The sequence below is a fragment of the Antedon mediterranea genome, chromosome 3 (genome assembly GCF_964355755.1).
Source record: "Antedon mediterranea chromosome 3, ecAntMedi1.1, whole genome shotgun sequence".
Taxonomy (NCBI): domain Eukaryota; kingdom Metazoa; phylum Echinodermata; class Crinoidea; order Comatulida; family Antedonidae; genus Antedon; species Antedon mediterranea.
Window position 1 is genome coordinate 7,448,725 of NC_092672.1, and position 24,981 is coordinate 7,473,705.

The 24,981-nt window shown below is 34.3% G+C and overlaps 1 protein-coding gene across 1 annotated transcript; it reads right to left on the minus strand.

Moving 5' to 3' along the window:
• Window positions 1-151: 151 nt before the first annotated feature.
• Window positions 152-24,740, minus strand: LOC140044729 (sialin-like). The gene is made up of 9 exons (XM_072089359.1): window positions 24,458-24,740; window positions 19,305-19,538; window positions 17,858-17,945; window positions 17,007-17,102; window positions 16,490-16,617; window positions 15,427-15,576; window positions 2,265-2,397; window positions 1,710-1,951; window positions 152-1,397 (listed from the first exon to the last, which is right to left on the minus strand). The coding sequence occupies exons 1-9, from the start codon at window positions 24,653-24,655 to the stop codon at window positions 1,215-1,217; spliced, it is 1,452 nt and encodes a 483-aa protein (XP_071945460.1). The 5' UTR covers window positions 24,656-24,740; the 3' UTR covers window positions 152-1,214.
• Window positions 24,741-24,981: the final 241 nt, after the last annotated feature.

A 24,981-nucleotide genomic window follows, 5' to 3' on the forward strand; every position in this document is an offset into this window, starting at 1 on the left:
CATATATACTTAGTTATTGATTTAAATCTTTTACGTCCTCCCTTAAAACCAGTTAAAAATATTGTAATAAAAAGTGACTAAAGAAGGTGAATAACAAAAGTACATTTAATAATAATAATGTACTAAGAAAATTTACTTTATAACAACTATTGCAAAAACACGAACACAGTATTTAATACAACTAAATTTGCCATTTTTTAGTAATACAGATATCCCATTCCTTTTGATCTTAAATCCAGTGTCTATAAGTTTAATTGTGGGGCTGTGACGCCTCTTACATCGGGGAAACTTCCCCACATCCAAAGACAAGGAATCAAAAACATATGGGTAGGGATAGAAATTCACATACTGTACAAACACATTAACAATAATAAGAATTGCCTAGATCAACGCAGCAAACACAATTTTAAAAATTATTGACACAGCCACCAATAGTTACAAATTAAAAATAAAAGAAGCCCTATACATAAAATGGAATAGGCCATGTCTTAACAAACAAATTACTTGTTATATTTAAAAATGCACCCGACCCTTATAAAGGTATAATATAACTACTAGACCGTATCTCATTGCATTGATGATTTTGTTAGGCGTAACAACGAAACATATTTGCATTTGTTTTCATCAAACTCAAGCTTATTCCAATTGTATTGTGCTGTTAGAAGCTCGGCAACATTGGACACGACATCACCTCAATTAAACACTTCAGTGTCAACGGACTTTCGAAAGTTGAAAAGGCTCTCGAAAAAATCCGTTAAAGCAGCAGCTGATATAAACTGTTTACAAATTTGCAAAACGTTCGGCGTTTTTCCGAAATGTATAATAATAATCTAATTTTCAACAAGTTGAATTAGTGATATTTCGTACATGCAATTATCTTATTTTAGCATTCGAATGACATCTGAAACAACGAAAGCGTCCTCATTCCAATGTATTCTCTCTACCTAACTCATGTAAGTAGCAGTGGACCGTATCTAATTATCATTAATCACCCCTTCTCCTCAGGTTTAAGTTTAAAATTATGAATTTTTAAAGCGATTGCCTTTCTCTAACCCTAACCCCTTTAACACCTCGGTTTAGTTTTCCCAGGGAAATGTAGGCCTAAAATAAAATTATTAATTTTGTAATTTTAGTCTTCTCTGATTCTCCTTTTACATTCCAATGTATAATTGATAAGATTGCTTTTATAATACCGGTTCAGTTCACTGTTATCTTCATTCAGAAATTGCAGAATCTGATGATTCTATTTTATTCAGTAGAACTTTCATCTCTCCTGGGTCTGTCGCAGGCGACCACCCTTGTTCTTCTGCATCACCAAATATCAGAAAGAACACCATTCCAAAGAACAGCACTGCAGAGGTTATCATGAATAAGATTGACCACTGTCCAAACGTATTCTTAAAAATACAAACAGTGAAATCTTCTTTTAATTATTGCAGATAAATATATTTTTCATCAAACATAATTTGAGGAAAGTGACATTATAGACTAAGATTAATGTTAAAAGTTCCATTTTCTGACTGGTGGCCCCTTTTCCTGGAAATCAATCTAAATCTAAGCGTAAATGGAAATAATTATGTGGCCATAACCTGTGTATCGAGATGTCTAACTGGCCTGAATTGCGCACATGTGTTGGCGATGTAGGCCTACGTGACAATGTAATTTAAAACGCAAGCATTCATTGTGCATATTATAATATGGTAACTTACGTTGTGTGTTATTAATTCACCAAGAATAAATGGACCAACAAAACCAGTAGTACTCGACACCATTATTACCACTCCAATAATTATTCCAGAATATTTTGGAGATAAGTCCAATGCATTTGTAGATAAACTTGCTGGGTTGAATCCAAATGCGCAGAAGATAAGTATGATAAGTAGCATAGATGCGACTACGGACTCTCCAACTTGACTCAAGACAATAAAACAAACTGAAGAAACTCCAAGATCTAATTTAATATATGAAATTCAAATTGTTTCATTAAGGCTAGTTCCCACTAGGACGTAAGCCGCAATGTAAGTGAATTGACCAATCAAAATGAAAGAATGAATTATTCCAACTATTGCCTGTGATTGGTCAATTGGCTTGCGCTGTGGCTTACGTTTTTACGTTGCGTCCTGGTTTATACCGGCTACCTAATAGGACAATGATGATCTTTTTAGGCTTATTTTTTTACATTATGTCTACGTCCAAGGATATTTAAGGCCTTGCAAACATTATATAACAAATGCCAAAACCTGTTAAGAATCTGTAGTAATTACCTATTACGACAAAGAGCTTCCTTGTATTCAAGATACTTAGTATGTCACGTCGAATGACAGAGTCTGCACAAAATGCTGAAATTAAAACTACTGGCAATCGAACTAGGCTGGGAACTGATGTTAGAAAACCCGCCTAGAGTAAAAAAATTACATTAGATAATAATAATACCAATATCCTGGATTTATATAGCGCCTAATGTTGTTGAAACCTCTAAGCGCTGAACATTATTACCCCAGTCATTTTGGATCAAACACGTATGGAAACATACTCTCTTTTTTTTAGAACAATTTCAACATTTTGCTATTCAGTTTGTGTATTTAAAACAGCGTTCGCCAACCGAAATGTTTGGTCTAGTGGTAAATGTGTTAACCTATATTACAATGGACCCCTCGGTTCGAGGTATTTCAAGAACATGTTTTTTTTTTAATAGTTCAGAGAGATTATTTATAGGGTTAGGTTTATTATATTTAGGAAGTAGATCAGCTATCTATAATAGAAAATAATTAAGGTAATGAATTATTCATGATTTCTGCTCACTTTCGTCCTGGAAAAAAAAACTCGGCCCGGAAGCTAGAAATTTCGCTACTACAGCACTCGAGACACAACAAAAAATGATGCAAACACTGTGTATTATAATATTTGAAAGTTAAATTATGAAATTGTTGTTTTGGCCAGATGTACATTTGAAATAGAATTAAAACGTAGTTTAATATGGAGGTTATAACAATTTCAAATCAATCGTTAACATGCACCTTAAACAGGCCCGTAGCCAGGGGGGGGGGGGGGTTTATGGTTCGGGCGAACCCCCTTTACAGCGACCCCCCCCCCCCCTTAACCGACTGCGAACCCCTATCCCCGACATCCACAATACCTCACCACACCCTCATCTCTGAAAATCCTCCAAATACGTGCCCCACAATACAAAAGGTAGTTTGTAAATTGAAAAATTTGTAAACTCGTTCGTGAATAAATCATACCTTATTGTTAAACAAATGAATTGGTTGCCGATTTTCACCTGAAAAATAATACGAATTTTTGGTCCCAGGATGTAACATGATATTGACGCGAGCTTGGGCACGAACGAATCGTACAAAGAACGGGTGTCACGAAACCTAAGACCACGAAAGCTAAGACCCCCTAAGACCTAAGATCACGAAAGCTAAGACCCAAGACCTAAGATTACAAATATTTATCTTTCGCACCTGCCTTGTATTTTAACTCCCAACATTTATTCTGAATACCACACCTTAGAATTAGCACTTTATGAAAAAGAATTACATAAAAAGTAACAAATACATTTTTAAATTGATGATTTTACAGACGTTTTTCTCGCACACATACTGTTTGCGAATTTCACATGACTAGCCCTACACTAACAGTAGGCCTACATCATGTTCAATGTTTTTGTTTCTATGGAACGTCAACAGAGCAAAAATTATATAGAGTGCTGAAAACTCTGTGGAGTCCATCTACAGTGTGGATGGAACAATGTAAAATTAAAATTGTAATAATAGTATAATCATGCTAGTACAGTCGGAAAGCCGCGTTGGTAACGCATCACTGATTTCATTCATTGTGAGGGCGCGCTTCGTGGAAAATGTTGGAATTTTTGCTATTTTAGTACACTTTGAAAATTGTATAATTTTGATATTAGATGAAATCAATAAACGTATTTCAATAGTTGAACTGCAAGCGTAAATAATGATAAAAACTGTGATCTAAATTCCACAGTTTTTTTGTTTCGAGAAATATCATTATTTTGTGTATAAACTTTTTTATTTATATTTTTTTTTAAATGATGGTAAAAAATCATTAAATTTCATATTTTCTAGATAAGGTTTCAAAGCGAATTTAAAATCCTTTCAAGATAAACTATTAAGCTATCTATTAAAATAAAAATCTAATTTTAAGCTTTCTTGGGATGCAACTCCCACTAATCAAACCAAACCTACTACATTTCTGTTCAGTTACGATCGAAAAACCGCCATTTTGAAACTTTGTTTACGTTTTACGAAGCTGGTACGAATCGACCCGGACCGAATCGTGTCCCTGTTTAATCCGGTTGTTCATGCAGGCGTACTGCGTCACAGGCCTAAGGTTTCAATCTGCTGCCCGATTATTGTTCTATTTGGTTTCTGAGCTAGGAAAGGCCTACTTAGACTAGCTACTATAATTACTTACTTAACTTCTAGCCTAGCTAGGCCTAAAAATAGTATTTTCTAGGCCTAGTTAGGCTAGTAATTCTGATAGTAGTTTGTGTTTAGGGCCTATAGTAGCTGGAGTAGAAGTAGACATAATCTGGGTATTCCATAATCTAGGCTGGTAGGTCTATCCCAGCTCATATGCCAAGCAAGAAGAAGCCTGAAGAAGAACCTAGGCCTAGAAAAAATTACAAAAACTGTTAAAAAACAATAAATTGAAAAACTTCAAAGTGTCAAAAGATAACCCATTTTCAATTTATATATAAATATGGTGGGGAATGTTATTTATAAAATCAGGCATCTTTTGTTTGAGAGACTCAACCATGTATTTTTATATGGTCATGTTTTTAAAAAAGATAATTATTAGCCCATCATTTACTTGAGTATTGTTAATTGGTTGGTACTTAAAAGTATATCAATATCTGGCAGTAAATGTGACACTTGTATACAGAAATATTCTATTACTTTATTAGATACAACTTACATTTCACACAAGCAATACATTTTTTCTTTTTATGTATACATATACAGAATGTGGAAAAATACAACCTTTCAAACAATTACTGATACAAATAGTAAATACTACTGTATATAAAAACTTCTAATAGCACCTTGTTCATCAGACATAACAAACTAGCTAGGCCTAATACTGTAAATATAAAATATGCCACCATATGTACTTTTTGAGATATCATTTTTACTTGAGTCTTACTGTTGTACTGATTTTATGATTGTTTTATGTTTATATTGTATGCATCTGTGCGACTCTGGTTAATAAAGTAAATCAATCAATCAATTGCAACTTAATTAATTATATCTTTATAAAAATTTACTGATCTGAAACACTTCTACAACTTAAATGAATATAAATTTATATGTTATATTAGCGAATAAAATGAAAAACTATCAGCAATGATATTGAAATCGAGAAAACCACTTTACAGCTTCCACCGTCCAACCTCATATTGAAGAACGAGATAGAAAATCTTGATACCAACAAAAAACCTGAAATGAAAATGAATAGCTGAAATGTAAAGAACTATTTAAATAATTGTCACTATGACGAAAACATTTTCTTAAATACTGTATAATTATATAATTATTCCACAACCTGAAAACATATTCAGATAAAATATGACTGAACTGTAGGCCTACCATAAAAAAGCACTAAACACAAAACTTCCTTGTGTCTGTATATTTATTGTATAATTATTAATACAGTAAATAAATTGTACCCATCAGTTGCCAATAATGAGGATATTTAACTCATGTCAGGCTGCGATTGGCTTAATTATCTTTTTAAAACCTTCCCAACGCATCTTCAATATAGAGTAGGATTAACGAAACTTTAATAATACTAAATTGTAACTAAAGTATTTTAATTATCAACATGTTACTAAGGCTAAGCCTAGGCCGATATTACGACAACGATCCACCAGGTCGTGCCCACACCCACACCTGCAACAACCACAATCAACACACCATGCACCACACACGACGGAACTAGTGCCGCGAGACGTAACAATTATGTGAAATGAGGACCTTTTTTAAAATGTTCGCTGTAGGAAGCTTAAATAGGGTTTCAAGCCAATTTTAACGTAAAACAGACTATTGATACTTACTCTATCCATATACGCCGATTTTTTGGTAATTCACTGTATGGGATGCAAATCCCACTAATGGAAAATTTGTAAACAAACACAAGTTAGAAAACTTCAGCTTTGACGGCTGCACACGAATTTTGGAAAGAAACTGTCACTGACAACAAATCCAACAAATTATTCCGAAAATTAGGTGACCTGCGACATCTTAAACATATAAGGAACTGATCTTACCATATATGGTTAATTTTTCGCCTATTAATGTTTATTAAACAGCTATAAAATGACGTTTACTTTATGCTAATGTTTTCGCGCGAAACGTTGATGCCTCTGTGCCGAGAGAGGGCTTCTAAAATTAATGACGTCATGCGAAGTCGAAAATTTCGCGATAACGGTCATATTTCCCAACGCGGCTCTCCGACTGAGTACGAAGAAATAAATACTCGCAAATAAATTTTAATTTAAAATCATAATAAGTTTTTTTGTTTCGTTTTCTTTCTGTTTTTATACTTGTACTATTATTGTTGCTCTTTTGGCGCTTGATAGAAACAAAAACATTGAGCATGAGGAGTCATACAGAATACAAAGAAACACGTCTGTAAAAACATCAATTTAAAGGATTTATTTATTTGTTTTTATGTGTTTCTCCTTCTGAAAGTACTTATATAACTCCTAATTTTAAAGTGTGATATTCAGAATAAAGTCAGTTAACAAATTTCGAGTCAAAATACAAGAAAGGCAGGTGCGAAAGAAAAACATCCTCTGAACCAACACAATGGAGTAAATATATACCAACAAACAACCAGTCAAGTTTGTTTGTTGTAAAGAAAAAATATACATTTACTCAACGGGCGAAAATAATGTGAGTTTATCTATGTTTTGCGGTAGTATTTAATTATATTTATGGTAATAAATGAAACCTACTATGTTTAAAATTATGTATGGATAAACAAGTATTGTTTTAAGCTGTAGTATATCTTAGAATTTGCAATCTTAGGTCTTGGGTCTTAGCTTTCGTGATCTTAGGTCTTAGGGGGTCTTAGCTTTCGTGGTCTTATGTTTCGTGACACCCTACAAAGAACACCGCTAGACAACCGCGTACCTATTGTTTCGATCACTGGCAGTCAGCATGCATAAAGTATATAGCCTTCCGACGTACATCAAAAAATGGAACGCTGCGGTTACCTACAATATTTATGTGTGGCTATGAAGTATAGTGTATCATCATCATAGAGGATTATAGTGAATTTAATATATTACACTATAATATCTATGGTATCATGTACTGTAGTTTACATTAGGCCTATGGCATTCGATTATTTTTTTCTAGACCACCAGCCGATACGTAGGCCTACTCAACTGTATCAATACCACCTATTTACATTGATATATTTAGTTTCCTCAACAAATTGCTGTAAATAAATATAGATAGAGCTATCAGGGGCGGTCGCAGGACTATTTTAAGAAGAGGGTTGCCCAAAGACTCCAGGGCTGTAGACACTGACAGTGGTGGCGCCAGCGGGGGGTCTACGGGGGCTCTAGCCCCCTCGTCGGGGAGCCTAGCCCCCCCCCCCCCCGTCGGTGAACACGGGTACTTTTTATCGGGGAATATAATATACAGTAAAAAACGTTCGCGTTCACTTCATATAGCTTCAGCGCCTAGAAAACCACGACGTTCCATTGACCGTGAGAGTACGTCAGAGGGCTATTATGCACTTTTATCGCTGGCAATAAATGAATAAAAGTGTTATGCATTCATTTATTGCCAGCGATTTAACTTACTACTAAACATTAGCTAGGTACGCACTTGTCTAGCGGTATCCCTTTGAACGAATCGTTCAACATTGGGTCGAGACGCGTGATATCAAGTTCCATCCAGGGACCAAAATGTGTAATGTAGTTACTGACGGTTACGTCGTGTACTGCGTCGACGTACGCTACACTACAGCAAAAACGAATTATGTTAATTGTTCGTATGTTCACCAATTTTTTAATTTACAAGTAACCTTCTGTACCGTGGGGTAATACATTTTTCAACCATTACTAAACAAAAAAACATGCCATTTTCGCTTAGCCAACATCTGATTATAGCTAAGTTATTACATTTTCAATATGTCATGAATTTCTCACCACTCGGAAGTCCAGATGGTACGCACGCATACACTTGGGAGGAATAAACTTATTTCCCCGACTGAAAAAAGGTCTACGCTTGCGTTTTTTAAGCCTCTGGGCCTGATGTTTCCAAAGTATAAAATGCAATTTTTTGAAGACCTGCAGGTCTAGTTTTAAACATTTTTAAACAGTATAAATTATACTTCAAAACATGAAACAAAATATATAAGTCCCTATCATGGTTGTGACTGAGCTAAGAAATGTTTGAAAAATAGAGATGAATTAGGTCCCGGAAAATGCACTTCTTGTACTTCGAAATATGACCAGCTTTATTGTTGAGGCTAATAAGTCCAATTTCCGGGACCTCCAACTCTATTTTTCTAAATTTTCTTTGAACTTTTATTTTTTAAATTGAAAAATATGGATTGAAACAGTCATCGCGCATCGTTTTTTTTGCACGCAGTATTTTATTTATGCATTATAAAAAATGGAAAAAATGGCTACCCTAAATCTGATTAAAATGACCTCAAATTAATGACGCTTCCGGGGGCTTCGCCCCCTGGACCCACACCGGGGTCCCTTGGCGGCCCCCTGGCCCCCAGCCTAGTGATGCTCGCATAGCCCCCTCGTCGGAAAGATCCTGGCGCCACCCCTGGACACTGAGTATTTGAGCAAGCAAATTGTTAAATGACACCCCTAGATGGCCGCAAATAGTACTCTCGCACGTAAATTTATGATAATTTTTTTTCGTTCAATGCAAACGTCGCGGGGAAGTCTCCGATTAAGGTACTTTTGGTACGGTAATACATTCTAATAACTGTACTCAATTAATGTAAATTAATTATCAATTAATAATTTTAAAAAGTTGTACAAAAAATATGAAGCAGTTGCTATAAATATATTGAGCAAAAGGTTAAATTGTATAATTTGGAATTTTAATTCATTTAAAAATGCTAAATAAAGTCAGATGTTAAAACCACATTTTCCAAAAATTCATTTTCATTTATCCACTATAAACTTTACAAAAGTGTTGTTTTAAACCACACTCCAAATAAAACAAAGAAAATAATGATAGGAAATTTGCAGAAAGAAGCAAACTTTGCTCTGTTACCGGTATAAACACGGTTCAAATTTTGGAACGTCTATAAATTACTACGGAAATTCGGCCTATTTACGACGAACGTACGGAAATGAAGATAAATAGGGTACTACACGCATCGGAAATACAACACTATATACGCACAATTATGATTTGGCCTAAAAATTGGCCTTAGATTATGGAAAACCCCCGGCAAAACGCAATAATTATGGACAAATCGATTATTAGCCTTGGCAATATGCCTAATATTTAAAAGGAATGAATATAGGCTATATTTCGTTTGTCGATGAATTTTTTAAATCATGTGTGAATGATTGATCCATTACAGGTAATCTGTGATGGTTCTAGTAACACTGCTATGCGTGCGTAATTTGTGAATAACGTAGTAGTATTCTACATACACGAGCCTAGATAGGGAGGATCTGTACTGTCGTTCATTGCGAGAGGAGGGAGAAGTCCGGTAATGTGTCATGAAAAATGTAACAAGCCAGAGATGAAATAAAATTACTAACATTTAGCTGATTGTCGTTGTTTTAGTCGTCGTCAGAAGTTTATCGACCGACATCTATTTCTCATGTGTAGTAGAGCGTTTCTTTGATTGAATAATTTTTTTTGTATTATAACACAAGTTCATTTTGGATTTTCAGTAAATTACCAATGGTTTATTCAAAGTCAAACTGTAACTAATCCCTCACTATTCAATCAAAATGTTATTATACTACTATATTGTTGAAAAATGGATTGCGTGACTTGAAAATAGATTGATAGTAAAATGTAATAAAGACACGTTCTTGTCTGGTTATTAGGTATGCATGCTCTGATAAAGCAGAGGATTATTTTTGTAGCGTTCCATTTAAAATAGATTTTATTACAAAGAAATATTTTGGTTGTGAAGGTCGTTTTAACAATTAGGCTAATATCAAAACATTCAACAATGATAAAATGCCCTACAACTCTGTAACTTACGGTGGCCTATAAGTGTCACGGCAACTTTCAAAAAATATCACGGCAACTTTAAAAAAAAGCCACGGAAATTTGAAAAAAGCCACGGCAATTTAAAAATAAAACATCACGGCAAATTAAAAATAAAACATCGCGGCAATTTAACAAAAATACCACGGCAACTTAAAAATGAAACACCACGGCAAATTAGTATTGAAACACCACGGCAAATTAGTAATGAAACACCACGGCAAATTACAGAATGCCACGGCGGAAGTGAGTTACCACGGCGGAAGTGAAACCTTTGGAATCTTCGATTTTTTCTGAGGTAAGTAATTATTTGTGCATTGAAGTAAATATTATTATATTAATTTATTATATTTAACTGCAGCGTACGTGTTTATTGCACTAGGCCTAGCTATGCCTACTACTAGCCCTAGGCCTTAGGCCTACAGTAGTAGCTAGGTCTACTGTAAAATCAACTTGTTATATAAAAAACAGATTACTGTAAATATATTAAAACATTGTAGAATGTTATAGGGCCTAGGCCTACCTTGTAATAAGGCCTATGGTCTAGCCCGGCCTAGAAAGTTCAAGAAGAGTGCAATAAACACGTAAACTGCTGCAGTTAAATAAATTAATATAATATTTACATCAATGCACAAATAATTATTAAATTACTTACCTCAGGAAAAATCGAAGATTCCAAAGGTTTCACTTCCGCCGTGGTAACTCACTTCCGCCGTAGTCCAGTCAATCTATGACAAAAAAGGGCGTAACCCAAAACAAATTGCAATAGTTTCCAAAGCTTTTTTATTTGATTCTATAAGCATCTGGGAAGATCATTTCCAAAATCTACCAAAATCGGTTCAGTGGAACATACTTTTTAAGGGGTTTTAAGGTCATAGGGGTCAAATTACACATTTTTCTATTTTGAAAACTACTAGGCGTAGAATGTTAATTTTGGTGTCAAACTATTCAGAAGACCCATATTTATATGTACTCTAATGAAACCTTTTTACCAAAAATTACAGGAAAGCATGTTTTTGACCTTTGACCTATTTTATTGTATATTTTCGTATATTCGTATCTTAGTAACCAGTGGGCGTAGATGAGCGTTATTTGCGTCAAACTACTCATAAGGTCAATGTTTATATTAGTTCTAATGAAAAAGATTCGTGTAAAATGACCGGAAGTCATTATTTTGACCTTTGACACATATTCATTATTTTAGATTTCTCAGTAAATACATTTTTTATATCTCAGTAACCACTAAGCACAACTTCGTCAATTTTGTGTCAAAAGATTCAGAAGACTCATACAGTATTTATATTCACTATAGGCCTAATGAAAAAGTTTTTTAAAAAATGGATAGAAACTATGTTTTTGACCTTTGACCTATTATACCAGTATATTTGTTTATATTTACTCTAATGAAAACAAATGCAAATGTACAATATAACCGAAAATCATTATTTTGACCGTTAACATTTTCTAGTCGTGTCATGAATAAATCTCGGGTCTCGAGTATAACATTTTAAATTTGACCAAATAATAAGTGCGGCGATCTGACAGACGTTGGGCTGGAATATCAACTGATCTTGCCATAGAACAGTGTTTTATGCGTAGCATAAAAACAAGAGGAGGTCTAACAAGAGGGCGAGGATTAACAGAAATTCAACGACTTGTCTGGGTCCTTTCAACTCCAGTCTGCGCCAAGATCAATCATTCAATGCAAGAGTTCACTAACGTTTTGTATACTACCAGTGAACAACATAAAGAAACAACATATGCCAGAAAGATGAAGGACCTCAGTGATGTACAAGACATATCAAGGTATCTGACACAGCGAAATCCATTCAATACAGACAGTACAAAATCACTGACAAACATTGGAGTGACGGCACATATCAATGTAGACTGTGACAATGCCAAGCATGTAGGTCAACAAATTGTGCAATCAATGACAAACCAAAAGGTCGCCGACTACACATTTCGGAAAAAGAGCCAATCCATTACAATGAACTCTAAAAGCGCATTGAAGATAAAAGATGATGTGGTCAATGTAGATCCTTTACTTCTATTTCAACGACTTGTAACTGGGCCGGCACAAGATGCGATAATGTATCAGATATATTTAGACTGTTTGAATCACCAGATATGATGAGGTCTGCAAATAAAGCTAGTTTAGCTGATAGTTTGTGGTCAACAGCAATCGAGGTTGCTCCAGAACCTCCTGATCAAATTCAGTACGTCTTAGATGGAGGAGCACTACTTCATAAAACTCCATGGACAAGAGGGGCTTCAGGGGTGACATTAGGAGAGTATACACTAAATATGTTTCTCACAAATATGGAAAACCCATTGTTGTTTTTGATGGGTACGATAACTCACTAAGTACAAAAGACTGTACACATACAAGGAGAAGTGGTGGTGGTGGTGTAGCTGTACACTTTGACCAATCTATGACCTTACAAACCAAAAAAGAAGAATTTATTTCTGTCAAACGTTCAAAACAAACAAAGATTCATTAAGATTTTGGGAAATAGTCTTGAAAAAGAAGGTTGTACTGTTCACCACGCAGAAGCTGACGCTGACTATCTTGTGTCGAAGATGGCTCTGTCCTGTGCAGAACAAATAGGCACGGTTGTCATCGCAGATGATACAGATATCCTGGTCCTCCTTATCCACCATGGTGGTCACACCAAACATAATGTATGGTTCAAGCCAAACCAAAGGAAAGAAACTAAAAAGGTGCAACGATGTTGGAACATTGCGGCAACAAGACTTGACCTTGGCAGCGATGTTTGTAAATATATCCTATTTTGTCACACGTTCCTTGGATGTGACACGACATCGCGATTTTTTGGTATTGGGAAAATCAAAGCAGTAACTAAAGTAAGAAGTGACTGTTTCTTTTCTGAACAAGCCAAAGTGTTTATGACTTGTAAGGCAAACAGACAGGAGGTAATTGCAGCGGGTAATAACGCCATTTTGTCTTTGTATGGTAGCAGCGATAATGAAAACCTAGATGAATTGAGGTTTCGTAAATTTCATAAAAAGACAACATGCAGTACTAAAGCAGTTCATCCACGTTCTTTACCCCCAACGGCATCAGCGGCAAAAAATCATAGTCTAAGGGTGTACCAACAAGTTCAAGTTTGGCTTGGAAATGAAGAAAATGTACCTCCAGATAAATATGGATGGAAGATCAACCAAAGCAGGATGATACCATATTTGACGGACAACCCCCCAGCACCACAATTGCTCCTACAAATCATAAGATGCAAATGCAAAACAGGCTGCTATAATATGAAATGCAGCTGTAGGAACAATGGATTAGATTGCTCCATGGCATGTAGTGAGTGTCGAGGTGTATGCGCAAACATTTCACTAGATGATAATGAATATACCGATTCTGAAGATTCAACAATGGGTTTGTAAAATCAGACGATTGGTAAATATTCTCAACCAGGCCTATTTGGATATTTTTCTGTTTTGTGTGTTTTTAGAGTAAATATAAACAGAATAATGAATAGTTAAATGTTATCTTGGGTGCTGATCTATGAAGAAATATAACACCAATATATTGCCCCAATTACTAAACGTTTTCTGGATAGATATCAAAGGTCAAAATAATTACTTTCGCATTGACTATATACACAGACATTTTTTATTAGAGTGGATATCCTTCTGAGTTGTTTGACACAAAAAATGCTCATCTAAACCCATAGTTCACAAATATATAAATATAATAGTTGAAAGCTTCCGGTCATTTTCTGTAAAAATAGTTTCATTAGAGTAAATAAATATGGTTCTTCTGAATTGTTTAACACAAAAGTTACGCTTATTGGTCACCGAGATACAAAAAATAAATTTAGTGAGATATGAAATAAAGAATATATGTTAACGGTCAAAACGATGACTTTTTCATTAGAGTGAATATAAACATAGACCTTTTGAATATTTTGACACAAAAAATGCTCATCTACGCCCATTGGTTACAAAGATATGAATATACCAATATAATAGGTCAAAGGTCAAAAGAGTAGTTTCCGGTCATTTTTTTGTAAAAAGTTTTATTAGAGTGAATATAAATAAGGGTCTTCTGAATTGATTAACACAAAAATTACGAAGTTACGACTATTGGTCACCGAGATACAACAAATTTACTTATAGTGAAATAATATAAAATAATGAATATATGTCAAAGGTCAAAATGATGTCGTCTGGTCATAATACACAAAACGTTTTCATTAAAGTGAATATAAACATAGACCTTCTGGGTATTTTGACACCAAAAACGCTTGTTTACGCCCAGTGGTTACCGAGATATGAATATGCCAAAATAATAGGTCAAAGGTCAAAAACATGGATTCCTGTCATTTTTTATCAAAAACTTTCATTAGAGTGAATATAAATATGGGTCTTCTAAATTGTTTGACACCAAAATTACCAAGTTCGGCCAAGCGGTTACTGAGATATACAAATATATAATTTGACCCTCATGACCTCTTGACCCCTTAAAAAAGTATGTTCCACTGAACCGATTTTGGTAGATTTTGGAAATGTTTCTTCCAGGAACATATAGAATCAAATAAAAAAGGTTCGGAAACTATTGCAATTTGTTTTGGGTCTATCGGTAGATTGACTGGACTACCGTGGCATTCTGTAATTTGCCGTGGTGTTTCACTATTAATTTGCCGTGGTGTTTCAATACTAATTTGCCGTGGCGTTTCATTTTTAAGTTGCCCTGGTATTTTTGTTAAATTGCCGCGATGTTTTATTTTTAATTTGCCGTGATGTTTTATTTTTAATTTGCCGTGGCTTTTTTCAAATTGCCGTGGCTTTTTTCAAATTGCCGTGGCTTTTTTTGAAAAAATTGCCGTGGCTTTTTTTGAAAAAATTGCCGTGATATTTTTTGAAAGTTGCCGTGACACTTATAGGCCACCGTAGTAACTACTTTATGACTAAGCCTATCAAGTTCCGTGTCCGGATGGTATACGATGAAATGGAACTCAATTTCAATTTAGTGGCAGAAACAACATTTAGTATGAAATTAAGGCTGTTGCCCGGGCCACAAGGGAAACACAGTGACAGTGGGACAGTGACCCAAATACTTAGTGTCCGAACCCCCCCCCCCCCCCTTGACAGATCCTGGTTACGGCCCTGTTAAATATCATAAGTGTTGAGTCAAATAACTTACCTTTCTTGCGTCATATCCTAGAATGGATGAGAGGAAAATTGGGAATTCTGTTATGGCGAGGTACCATCCAAAATCATAAGCTGTGTATCCGATAGCAACCGCCCAAACAGCAGGCGACGTAAATATATCCTTCCATGGAACTGATGTATACTATTATAAGAAAATAATGTGTTTAAGCGTGTTTCTCACTGGAACGCAACGTATCGACGCAAAGTGCTGTATTGCGTAATCACAAGTGGGAAGAACCGACCAGCGTGGCCAGCGATCGAAATGAAATTATGCCATATTATGACCGACATAATTAATACGGCTAAAATGTATCACAAAGGTGGGAAGCCAAAAAAAAATAAAAAGGTCTTGATCATGTTTTCGATCCAATTATGCCAGATTGTGTTAAAATTATGCCACATTTTTTTCGAAAATATGCCAGATAATAATGCCAAATCATGGTGACTATGTTGTATAACTGCATTTTTAAAATTATGCCACATTTTCTAAAATTATGCCTAGCATAAATGCTAGATGCCAGACGGAGCGCATTTTTTTCCTGATGGCATAATTATGCCAGATTTGGCCACTATGGAACCGACGACGAAGCAGTGCTGCAAACATCGCAGGTTTGATTTCAGGCAGGCTGGGGCAAACACAATGATTGGAATGGCATTTTTTTACGTTTCGGGGGTTGCGTTACGTTGCGTCCCTAACCAAAATGAATGTACAGATAGATATGTGGACCATGACAATATAATTCCACAGATTATCCTTCTTTGGCATCTATAACCTATAAAATTTTAATTTATAGATACCGAATGCTTCTAAAGTGTATAATTTATTTACATAATTGTTGTCAGTTTCGAATAAAAGCTTTTTGAAAGAAAAAACAGGAATATGTATGCTTACTTCTCTAGTTACTCTGTTTATCTCTCTCCATAGACATTTTACTGTTATACACCTTGTTGTATTTTGTATTTTGTATTTTGTATTATTATTTGTCCTCAGTGAGGAACATAACATATGTTTTCAATATTGTTAATAACATATTGAATTGCATTGACTCTCCTACCTTTACATTCGCCTTTTGTTCTGTGTTGTTAAAATACTTTAACTCATTCTTGGTAATCAATGGATCGGTGCTTGGCGTTTCATAAATAAGTGTTGCCCATATTAGAAGCCATAAAAATCCAAACACGCCTAGAATTAAAGATTTTTATTTTAAATAGAAATAATCATGTTAACTATATGTGCCTGACGGATGATACTTACTAGGCCTACTTATCATCCGTCAGGGCACTACCAGATTCACAGTTAATTGACAACATATAAGCTTCATGTGTTAAGTGGAGAGGTATATAAACGGGAACTCGGAAACAAATCTGTGTATCTGGCATCCAAATCCATGACGCGGTTTGAACGTCTTTAGTGCATACACACATATACATTTGAACCACGCATTGTAGTTACATTACGTTAATAGCCTAATACAATTGGTAACATTAAACAAATCATAGCATAAAAAATACCACGAAACTAACTGAACAGAAAGTCTCCCGTAAATAAATATTAAAATATATCAAATTTACCATAAGTATAAAATGAAACGGGCCAACCACCAAGTGAGTAAGCTGTACATATCCAACCAGATAGATGACTTGAACATATTGTACCAAGTGTCATGCCTACGCAGTATAAAAATAGATATGATCTAAAGTAAATATAAGATATATATTAGGCCCATAACGTATATTTTAACACTGCGTTATATCATGGAGGGTATCCTCCATGGTTATATACATAATTGGAACAAACAATGTTTTATGTGATAATTAAGTTTGGTTCCCATTAGGACGCAACGTCAGGACGTAAGCTGCAACGCAAGTGAATGACCAATCACAAGCGATGCTTTAGTCCAATTGTCGCTTGTGATTGGTCAATTCGCTTGCATTTCAACTTACGTCACTGCGTTGAGTCTAGTGGGAACCAAGCTTAAGTATAAATATAAATCTGAGCTTACGTAAATATTGTATGGAAAGTAGAAAGCCTTATGCCTATCACGCAATCTGTGCCATTCTTTTCGGAAAAAAATTATTTCATGCGTAACTTTAATTAACAATTATCAAAATAATCACCGGCTTATTATTTTGTATCATATGTGCCAGGCACGTTATGCCTGACCGAGTAATAATGAATATGCATACACGGGCATAGGCAGAAGATTTGTAACCGAGTAAGGTTATAGACCGGTGTACGACTGTATGCTATTGTTCAAGCCAAGATGTTGTAAATGACGACTAAACTTAGCTGAGACTAGGCTGAGAGAGTGTCATTGTTTTGTACTGTACACGTTATTGAAATATACCTGATGTTTTTGTTTGATAGCAAAATCTAAATTCCTATAAAGCTTCAGTTATCATTTTGTGAAAAACAATCCTACCATTGTATGCAATAGACACCATAATACTCCGTTCGTTAGGAACAGTCCATTTTCCTAGTATAACGTATAGAGCAGAGCATCCTATTCCCTTCAAACAAAAACAAGATACTATTGAAACTAAAACATTGTGTGTATACAGTGAAGTTTAATAAGTAATGCATACTTTAAATTGGTAAGTTCTCACTTGGACTCAACGTAAGCGACGAGAAGCCTGTTTTCCTGTCGACGTTACTCGACGCTATCATCGTTAATAGAGAGCTTTCGCTATCTCGATCGGGAACGAGCCGCCGAGAAAGTAAGGGTTTTTTGAACGAGTACGAGATCGAGAACCGGTAATTAATGCTAGTTCTCGTTCCCGATCCGAGATAGCGAAAGCTCTCTAATCGTTAAAAGTTCAACGACGATCGTTTGAAAACGATCAAGTTGAAACGATAACGATAGCGCGAACATTTGATTTCCAGCGTTGAACGTTATAGTTGGAAATGAATAGAGGATTCCGCTGCCTCTACTAGTTAGTATAGCTCACAGTGTAGGAGACGTACTGGGCCTAGACATACTAATATCTCGATACTGATGGTTCTTCGTTTTAAGTAGGCCTATCCTAGCCTAAATAGCATTTTGGACTAGGCAGAATACTTAGACATACCTAATATCCCCACGCCTACTTTCCGAAACATCATTTTAATATTATAGTCACTTTTGCAAGGCTAGGCCTAGCTTTGACAGCGCCGCGATGCAACAAAAATAAATGTTGTAAGCAGAATTTTCCATCAATTACGTGACGTCATGTACGTTTTAGCGTTGCGATATTGCTAGAGTTGAACTGGATTCAACTCTTGCGATTGTCAACGATTGCAACTTGTAGCGTCGATTACCGTCGATTATTACACCTTTTCCTGTTTTGTATCGTCGTCGTTAGTTAAAAAATACCCTTTCCTGTAAATCGTTAACATTTCAATGTTTACGTAGGAGATCGCCGATTATTGTTAACGATAGCGTCGAATAACGTCGACAGGAAAACAGGCTTTATGACAAGCGAAAGAATATTCCATCGCTTGTAATATTGGTCAAATTACTTGCGTTGTGTCCTATAGTGGGAACCAAACTTTATTTTATTTTCAAATAAATAAGAGAAGCTGAAGATTTTTGTAATTCTTGACATTTAATTTAGAACGTGACGTGCGTAACGAAGCACGGCAAAACTGTCCTTTTTCTGTTTCATATGAATGTCCTTGTCCATGCTCACATGGCCGAGTATTCATCGTTTTTTTGGGTCAACAATATCGTTCGTCCGATACCGAACAGACCATTTAATAGCAAAACAAAACAAGTGTACTAGGCCTATGTTAATGATTATTTTGATTACTTTATCCTAAATATTTCTTCCTTGATGATACTTTTTTTTTAGTAGAGAAGACTGTAATAACAGTTAAGTTAAAAACCAAACCTGTGCCAATCCGTCTATAACTCGTAGTACTATTAGTAGATGAGTACTGACTCCTGCAGCAAACGGTACCAGTGCGGATACAAGACTCACCACGATGACTGCAAGTCCAACTACTAACTTGCCGCCCATAATACCAGCGATGTATCCCCCAGGAATCGGTGTGATGGTGTACCCAATATAGAACGCACCCAGAATATATTGCTGAGTTCTTTCATCCCAATTGAATGTTGGAATCTACAGAGTGGAACGTGAAACATTAGTTCATATCTTCCTTCGTTAATCAACATCATCATCCATCCATCGTCATAATTATTCTTATCTTAAAGGCCAATTTACACAAAATCGAGCGCGGTAACCGTAATATATTTGTTTTTATATATATCTTTTAGTTTGACGTAGTGATTTCCCAACAGTTGCTCATTCATTATATCATTATACATTATTTTCTAAAACAGTGGAATATTATCTGAAATAACATTCATAATACTATAACATGACATATTAAGTAAAACATTAACATCACTTTTTTTTTAAATAACACATTAGAATACTTTTCTATTTAGGACCAGCAACATTCATAATTCTTTTTAACCAGCCACACATGAAGAGTAAAATCAGCAGGCATTTTAGTGCCTCCCATCACATCATCACCAAAATAGCGTTTTTCTTTTAATCTTTTCCATTTTATTATTCCAGATAAAATTATATATTAGATTTGTAACTTGTGTGTATAGGCCTACATATTTTGGAACATCAGTAATATTTACACCATATGGTAATTTACATAGTGCAAGACTTTTTAGGATTACTATTTACCAAAAATTGAGAGATTTCTAGTATTTCATGATATGATTTTAAAGTCCTTTCTAGCTCTATTAATTTAACCTCCCAATTTTTTCTGGTGCATTCTTCTTTATTATACCCTACATAACTTTTTATTGGGTGTATTACCTATTTAATTCTAAAGGCCTATCTATTCTGTTCTTCCATTTACCAATCCAAAAAGCATTATTTTTTTTTATTTAGTGTCATTCCAGATACTTAAAAAATAGTACAATGACCACTGTCTTATCTTGAAAATATTCTTTTTTCCAAACCAATAATTAGTAAAAACTAACCTTGACAGTTTCGCTGTCCTGATCGGACAGCTTCTTCAGAAATAATGTCTTAATACTTTTGTCGTTACCAACGGCTGAATGGTTAATTACCAATGGCTGTTATTGCTGAATGAATTTTATTCTTTTTTATAGATTAGATACAGTAGTTACGATGTATTGGCTAAATAAGATTTAGTAAAAAAATATTATTATATAACGCTAACGCTAAGTGCTTTTCCCTGATACAAAGGTATTGCGTGATTCAGTTATTATTGTATACAGTAGGCCCCTATCTATTAAATATATTTATTAAGCCTATTAAATATATTTTTTTAATCAACACACAACCTTTAATCTCATAACCATTGTATTTAGACAGACATTTAGCCGACAGACATTTTGGTGACCAGAAAAATCGCGGATATTTCACCGACAGGACAATTGGCCGACAGGACGTTTCGCCTACAGGACATTTAGCCGACAGATTTATATTCATTTGGTGTAATAATATGGTAACATAATAAATAGATATGAAAAATACAATGTTATCTTAAGAAGTAAGAAAATATGTTTTGCTTGGTGAATTTTAAAAGTCAATAATTTCTATTAAATAGTAATATTGTGTGGCGAACGTTTATTCGAGGAATAAAATGGACGTCTGGGCGTTTATTGGGAGTGTTACAGGAGGCAGTGTTTATTTCAATTTTTTTTTTGCGAGGGGGTGTTTATTCAAAGCAGACTGTTTATTCGTATGAATATAGTAATATAAAGCTGATTTTAGTAATAATTAGCCAGTTTGTGAGAATACCAACCTTAACCCACAATTTAAACATCCGGACATATTGCATAATTTTTATTATAAAGGTTGATTAGGCCTACATGTGCCAGAAATTTTTTATATATTTATTCTTGTATTCACTTTTTTACATTGAAAGTAGTAACACGTTTCTCATGTTTTAGTATATGGGAAAATAAATCTAAAATTGGAACGAAGTGCATGAAACTAGTTCCTTTTACAGTCATAGCATAGTGTACCATACCGTCTTCAAGAGGATCGGACATTCATCATAACTACCCGTAAGAAAAACAAGGCCAACAGCCATTAAGTCGCGTGCTACAATGCATAGTGATACCGGACCGACAGACAGACCGACAGACAGACAGACCGACCGACCGACATAGTGAACTATACTGACCGAAATTACTGAACATGTTTAAAAATGTTGAAATGTTTAAAAACATTTATATTTTTTTAATTTACACGTGCGTAGCCTGTCACTTTCGACGTGCTCGTATAACGTAATTTCGAGTTGAAAAGTAAGTCAAGAAAACAGAAATCGGGCAAAAAGAGTGCGCAATAACATTTAACGCGTAGTGCGCGCGCAAAAATATGCGCACTCATGGCAATTTTGTAAACGCTTAAAATTGCCTGAAATGTACTCTTATTTCATCGAAAATAAATTTTGAAAATTTTAAGCGTGCGTACACATGCGTTACATGCGCTACGCACGTAATTGTATTGCCATATGATGATTTATGCCCTGAAATTTATGAGTACCAAATTTTATTTAATTGTGATTCATGGTTGTGAAGATATGATTACAAACGTGATTTCGTTAAATCGTGCGTAGACCACGTAATTTTTTATTGCGCACCGTGAAAACATAACCACATTGATTCCTGGCCATAAGGAATATACTGTGAAAAATTGACCTAGATAGATTAAACTGATATCAAGATAAGGTCAGAAAGCGATAAAACGCATAGTGATACCGGACCGACAGACAGACAGACAGACCGACAGACAGACCAACCGACCGACATAGTGAACTATAGAGTCGCTTCCACGCGACTAAAAATGTATAGAATTTCTATTAAAAAAATATATACAAATTCTATAGATTTTACTTTTAGATTTTGTATAGAAATAACTTTAGAAATATCTTAAGAAATAACTTTAGAAATTCTTTAGAATATCTTTAGAGTTTCCTTAGAATTTCTTTAGAGTTTCTATATTTCTTTAGAGTTTCTTTAGAATTTCTTTAGAGTTTCTTTAGAATTTCTTTAGAGTATGTTTAGAGTTTCTTTATTTCTTTAGAGTTTCTTTAGAATTTTAGAGTATGTTTAGAGTTTCTTTATTTCTTTAGAGTTTCTTTAGAATTTTAGAGTTTGTTTAGAGTTTCTTTATTTCTTTAGAATTTCTTTCGAGTTTCTTAAAGAGTTTCTAAAGCTTTTTCTATACAGTTATTATATTTTCTATATATATTCTATAACATTCCGACAGACTGTTATAGATTGTGTATAGAGGTTTATATACAATTTAAAGATATATCTTTAGAAATATTTTAAGAAATATCTTTAGAATTTCTAAAGAGTTTATAGACTTTTTATATAAGTTATTATATAGAGTTTCTAAAAGTTTATAAAACTCTTTAAAAATTCTATAAAAATCTATAATACATTTGTCGATATTTTTATGAGATATCTTTATACAATTACATAGAATTTCAAAATATTACGTCATTTTACAAAGTAGACTCCTTTATACAACTTTTATTTAACAAGTATACGTATAATATAACACATTGTAGGCCTACAATTCTCTTCGATAGAATCTTCAGTTAACGGTGTACTTTCTAATTATAATGTTTCGCTAATAATAATAATAATTATTATTATTATTATTTTCCCACCGAACCACGGGCAGGTTTGGTATTGCAAGTGTATTAACCAACGAACGAAGTATTTTCAGCACTGCATAATGTTGCATGTTATTCTGAAACTTTCTTTACAAAGTTTCAGAAACATGTTGTAATAACTTATACTGTGCTTCCCTGTGGGCAAATATTTGTGCTTTTGATTTTTAAAAAGATAAAAGCTTTAACCGTGTAATCATTTTCCCCCGTGACCATGCATTTTACAAAACTGCCCACTTTTTAATACAGTTTCTATAGAATAATACTTTGAGTACTTTTTCAGACTCTAACAATGTCATCTATAATAATTGTATAGAAAATCATTTAAAACTTTATATAAAATAAAGAAAATATATTTGTTTAAATCTATAAAATCTCTTTAGAAATTCTACAAAATATCTATAAGCATTTATAAAAACTCTCTATACAATTTATATAAACCTCAATACAAAATCTACAACAACTCTCAAAAAAGTTTATCAGATGTAATAGAATAAATATAGAATCCTAATGGCTATCATTATTATACTTTTAAAATTTTACAATTTTATTTATAATTCTATAGACTAAATTTATATAAATTATATTGTACGTCGATTGCCGTCAGAATTTCTATAGATTTTATAGAAATTCTATACATTCTTTATATCCTGGTTATTTTTACATTGATGACCGAATAAATATTATTATTATTTTTATTATTATATAGAATTTCTAGACTGAAAAGTTTAAAGAAATTCTATACATTCTCTATATAGATTCATTTCTTTAGAATGTAATTATATATATATAAATATCTATATTCTTAGCTATAAAAATGTCTATGAACTCTATAAACACTCTAAAACACTAAACAATTCTGTAGAATTCTATCAAGTATTTTCCTACGGCTATAGGCCTAGACCTAGTCACTATATCTCCCTTTACATTTCATTTTCTATTATATTCTATTCAAAGAGTGTCAGTGTTTTTCATTGAACTGGCAGTTTCAAATGAACGGTTTCAAATGAACGGTTTCAGAGTGGTTCAATACACCATTGTTAGGTTAAGGCTAAAATATTTTCAATTCAGTTCAAAACTTATTATTTATAAGTAATGTATTTTATTATGACCATAGATATGGTCGGCAAATTTCCTGTCGGAAAATGTAATCTGTCGGTCTATTGTCTGTCGGTCAATTGGTTGTTGGCCAAATGACCTGTCGGCAAAATTTCCGGTCGGCAGTAGTAGCGAAATGGCGTTTGGCAAAACGTCCCGTCACCAACTTCGCTTCGGCGAAGCAAATGGTTGCCTGCCATTAATCAGAATTAAGCATCTAAATAAAATGTTTTGCCGTGTAAATTTATAACCGTTTACTTACAGAGCTGTGTTGATCATCTACACTGGTGTTATCTTTTAGAAACGACATTTCTGTCCCTGATGCATTCGGTTGACGTACCATTGCTATCATTGCAATACTCATATTGAGTTTTGTGCAATAGAAAAGAAACTGAACTAGACAACACATACCCGCTACAATGAATCGTTTCATGTTGAAGTTGCTGCCCAGAATGACCATCTTTCAACTGGATAACGGTTAAAATGATCAAATATACGAGTGAACAACACATTTTAGTAATAATTATGCCTACTGGTTATTATTTTTTTTTTATTCAACCGAAACCAACAGAACAGGTTTGATACAAACAAAGCCAGGACTGTTTAAAGCACCTTGATTGGTTCTGATATTGATCAAGGGCTTCTCTCAATGTTCCTGGATCCACCGGTAGATGGTGCTGTACACGACTAAAGCCAAAGCCATATGGCTCTGTAAAGCTTTCATGTAATATAATGACCTAAAAGGCTCCAGATATGTATGCTGTAGCCAATATTTTGACATTTGAA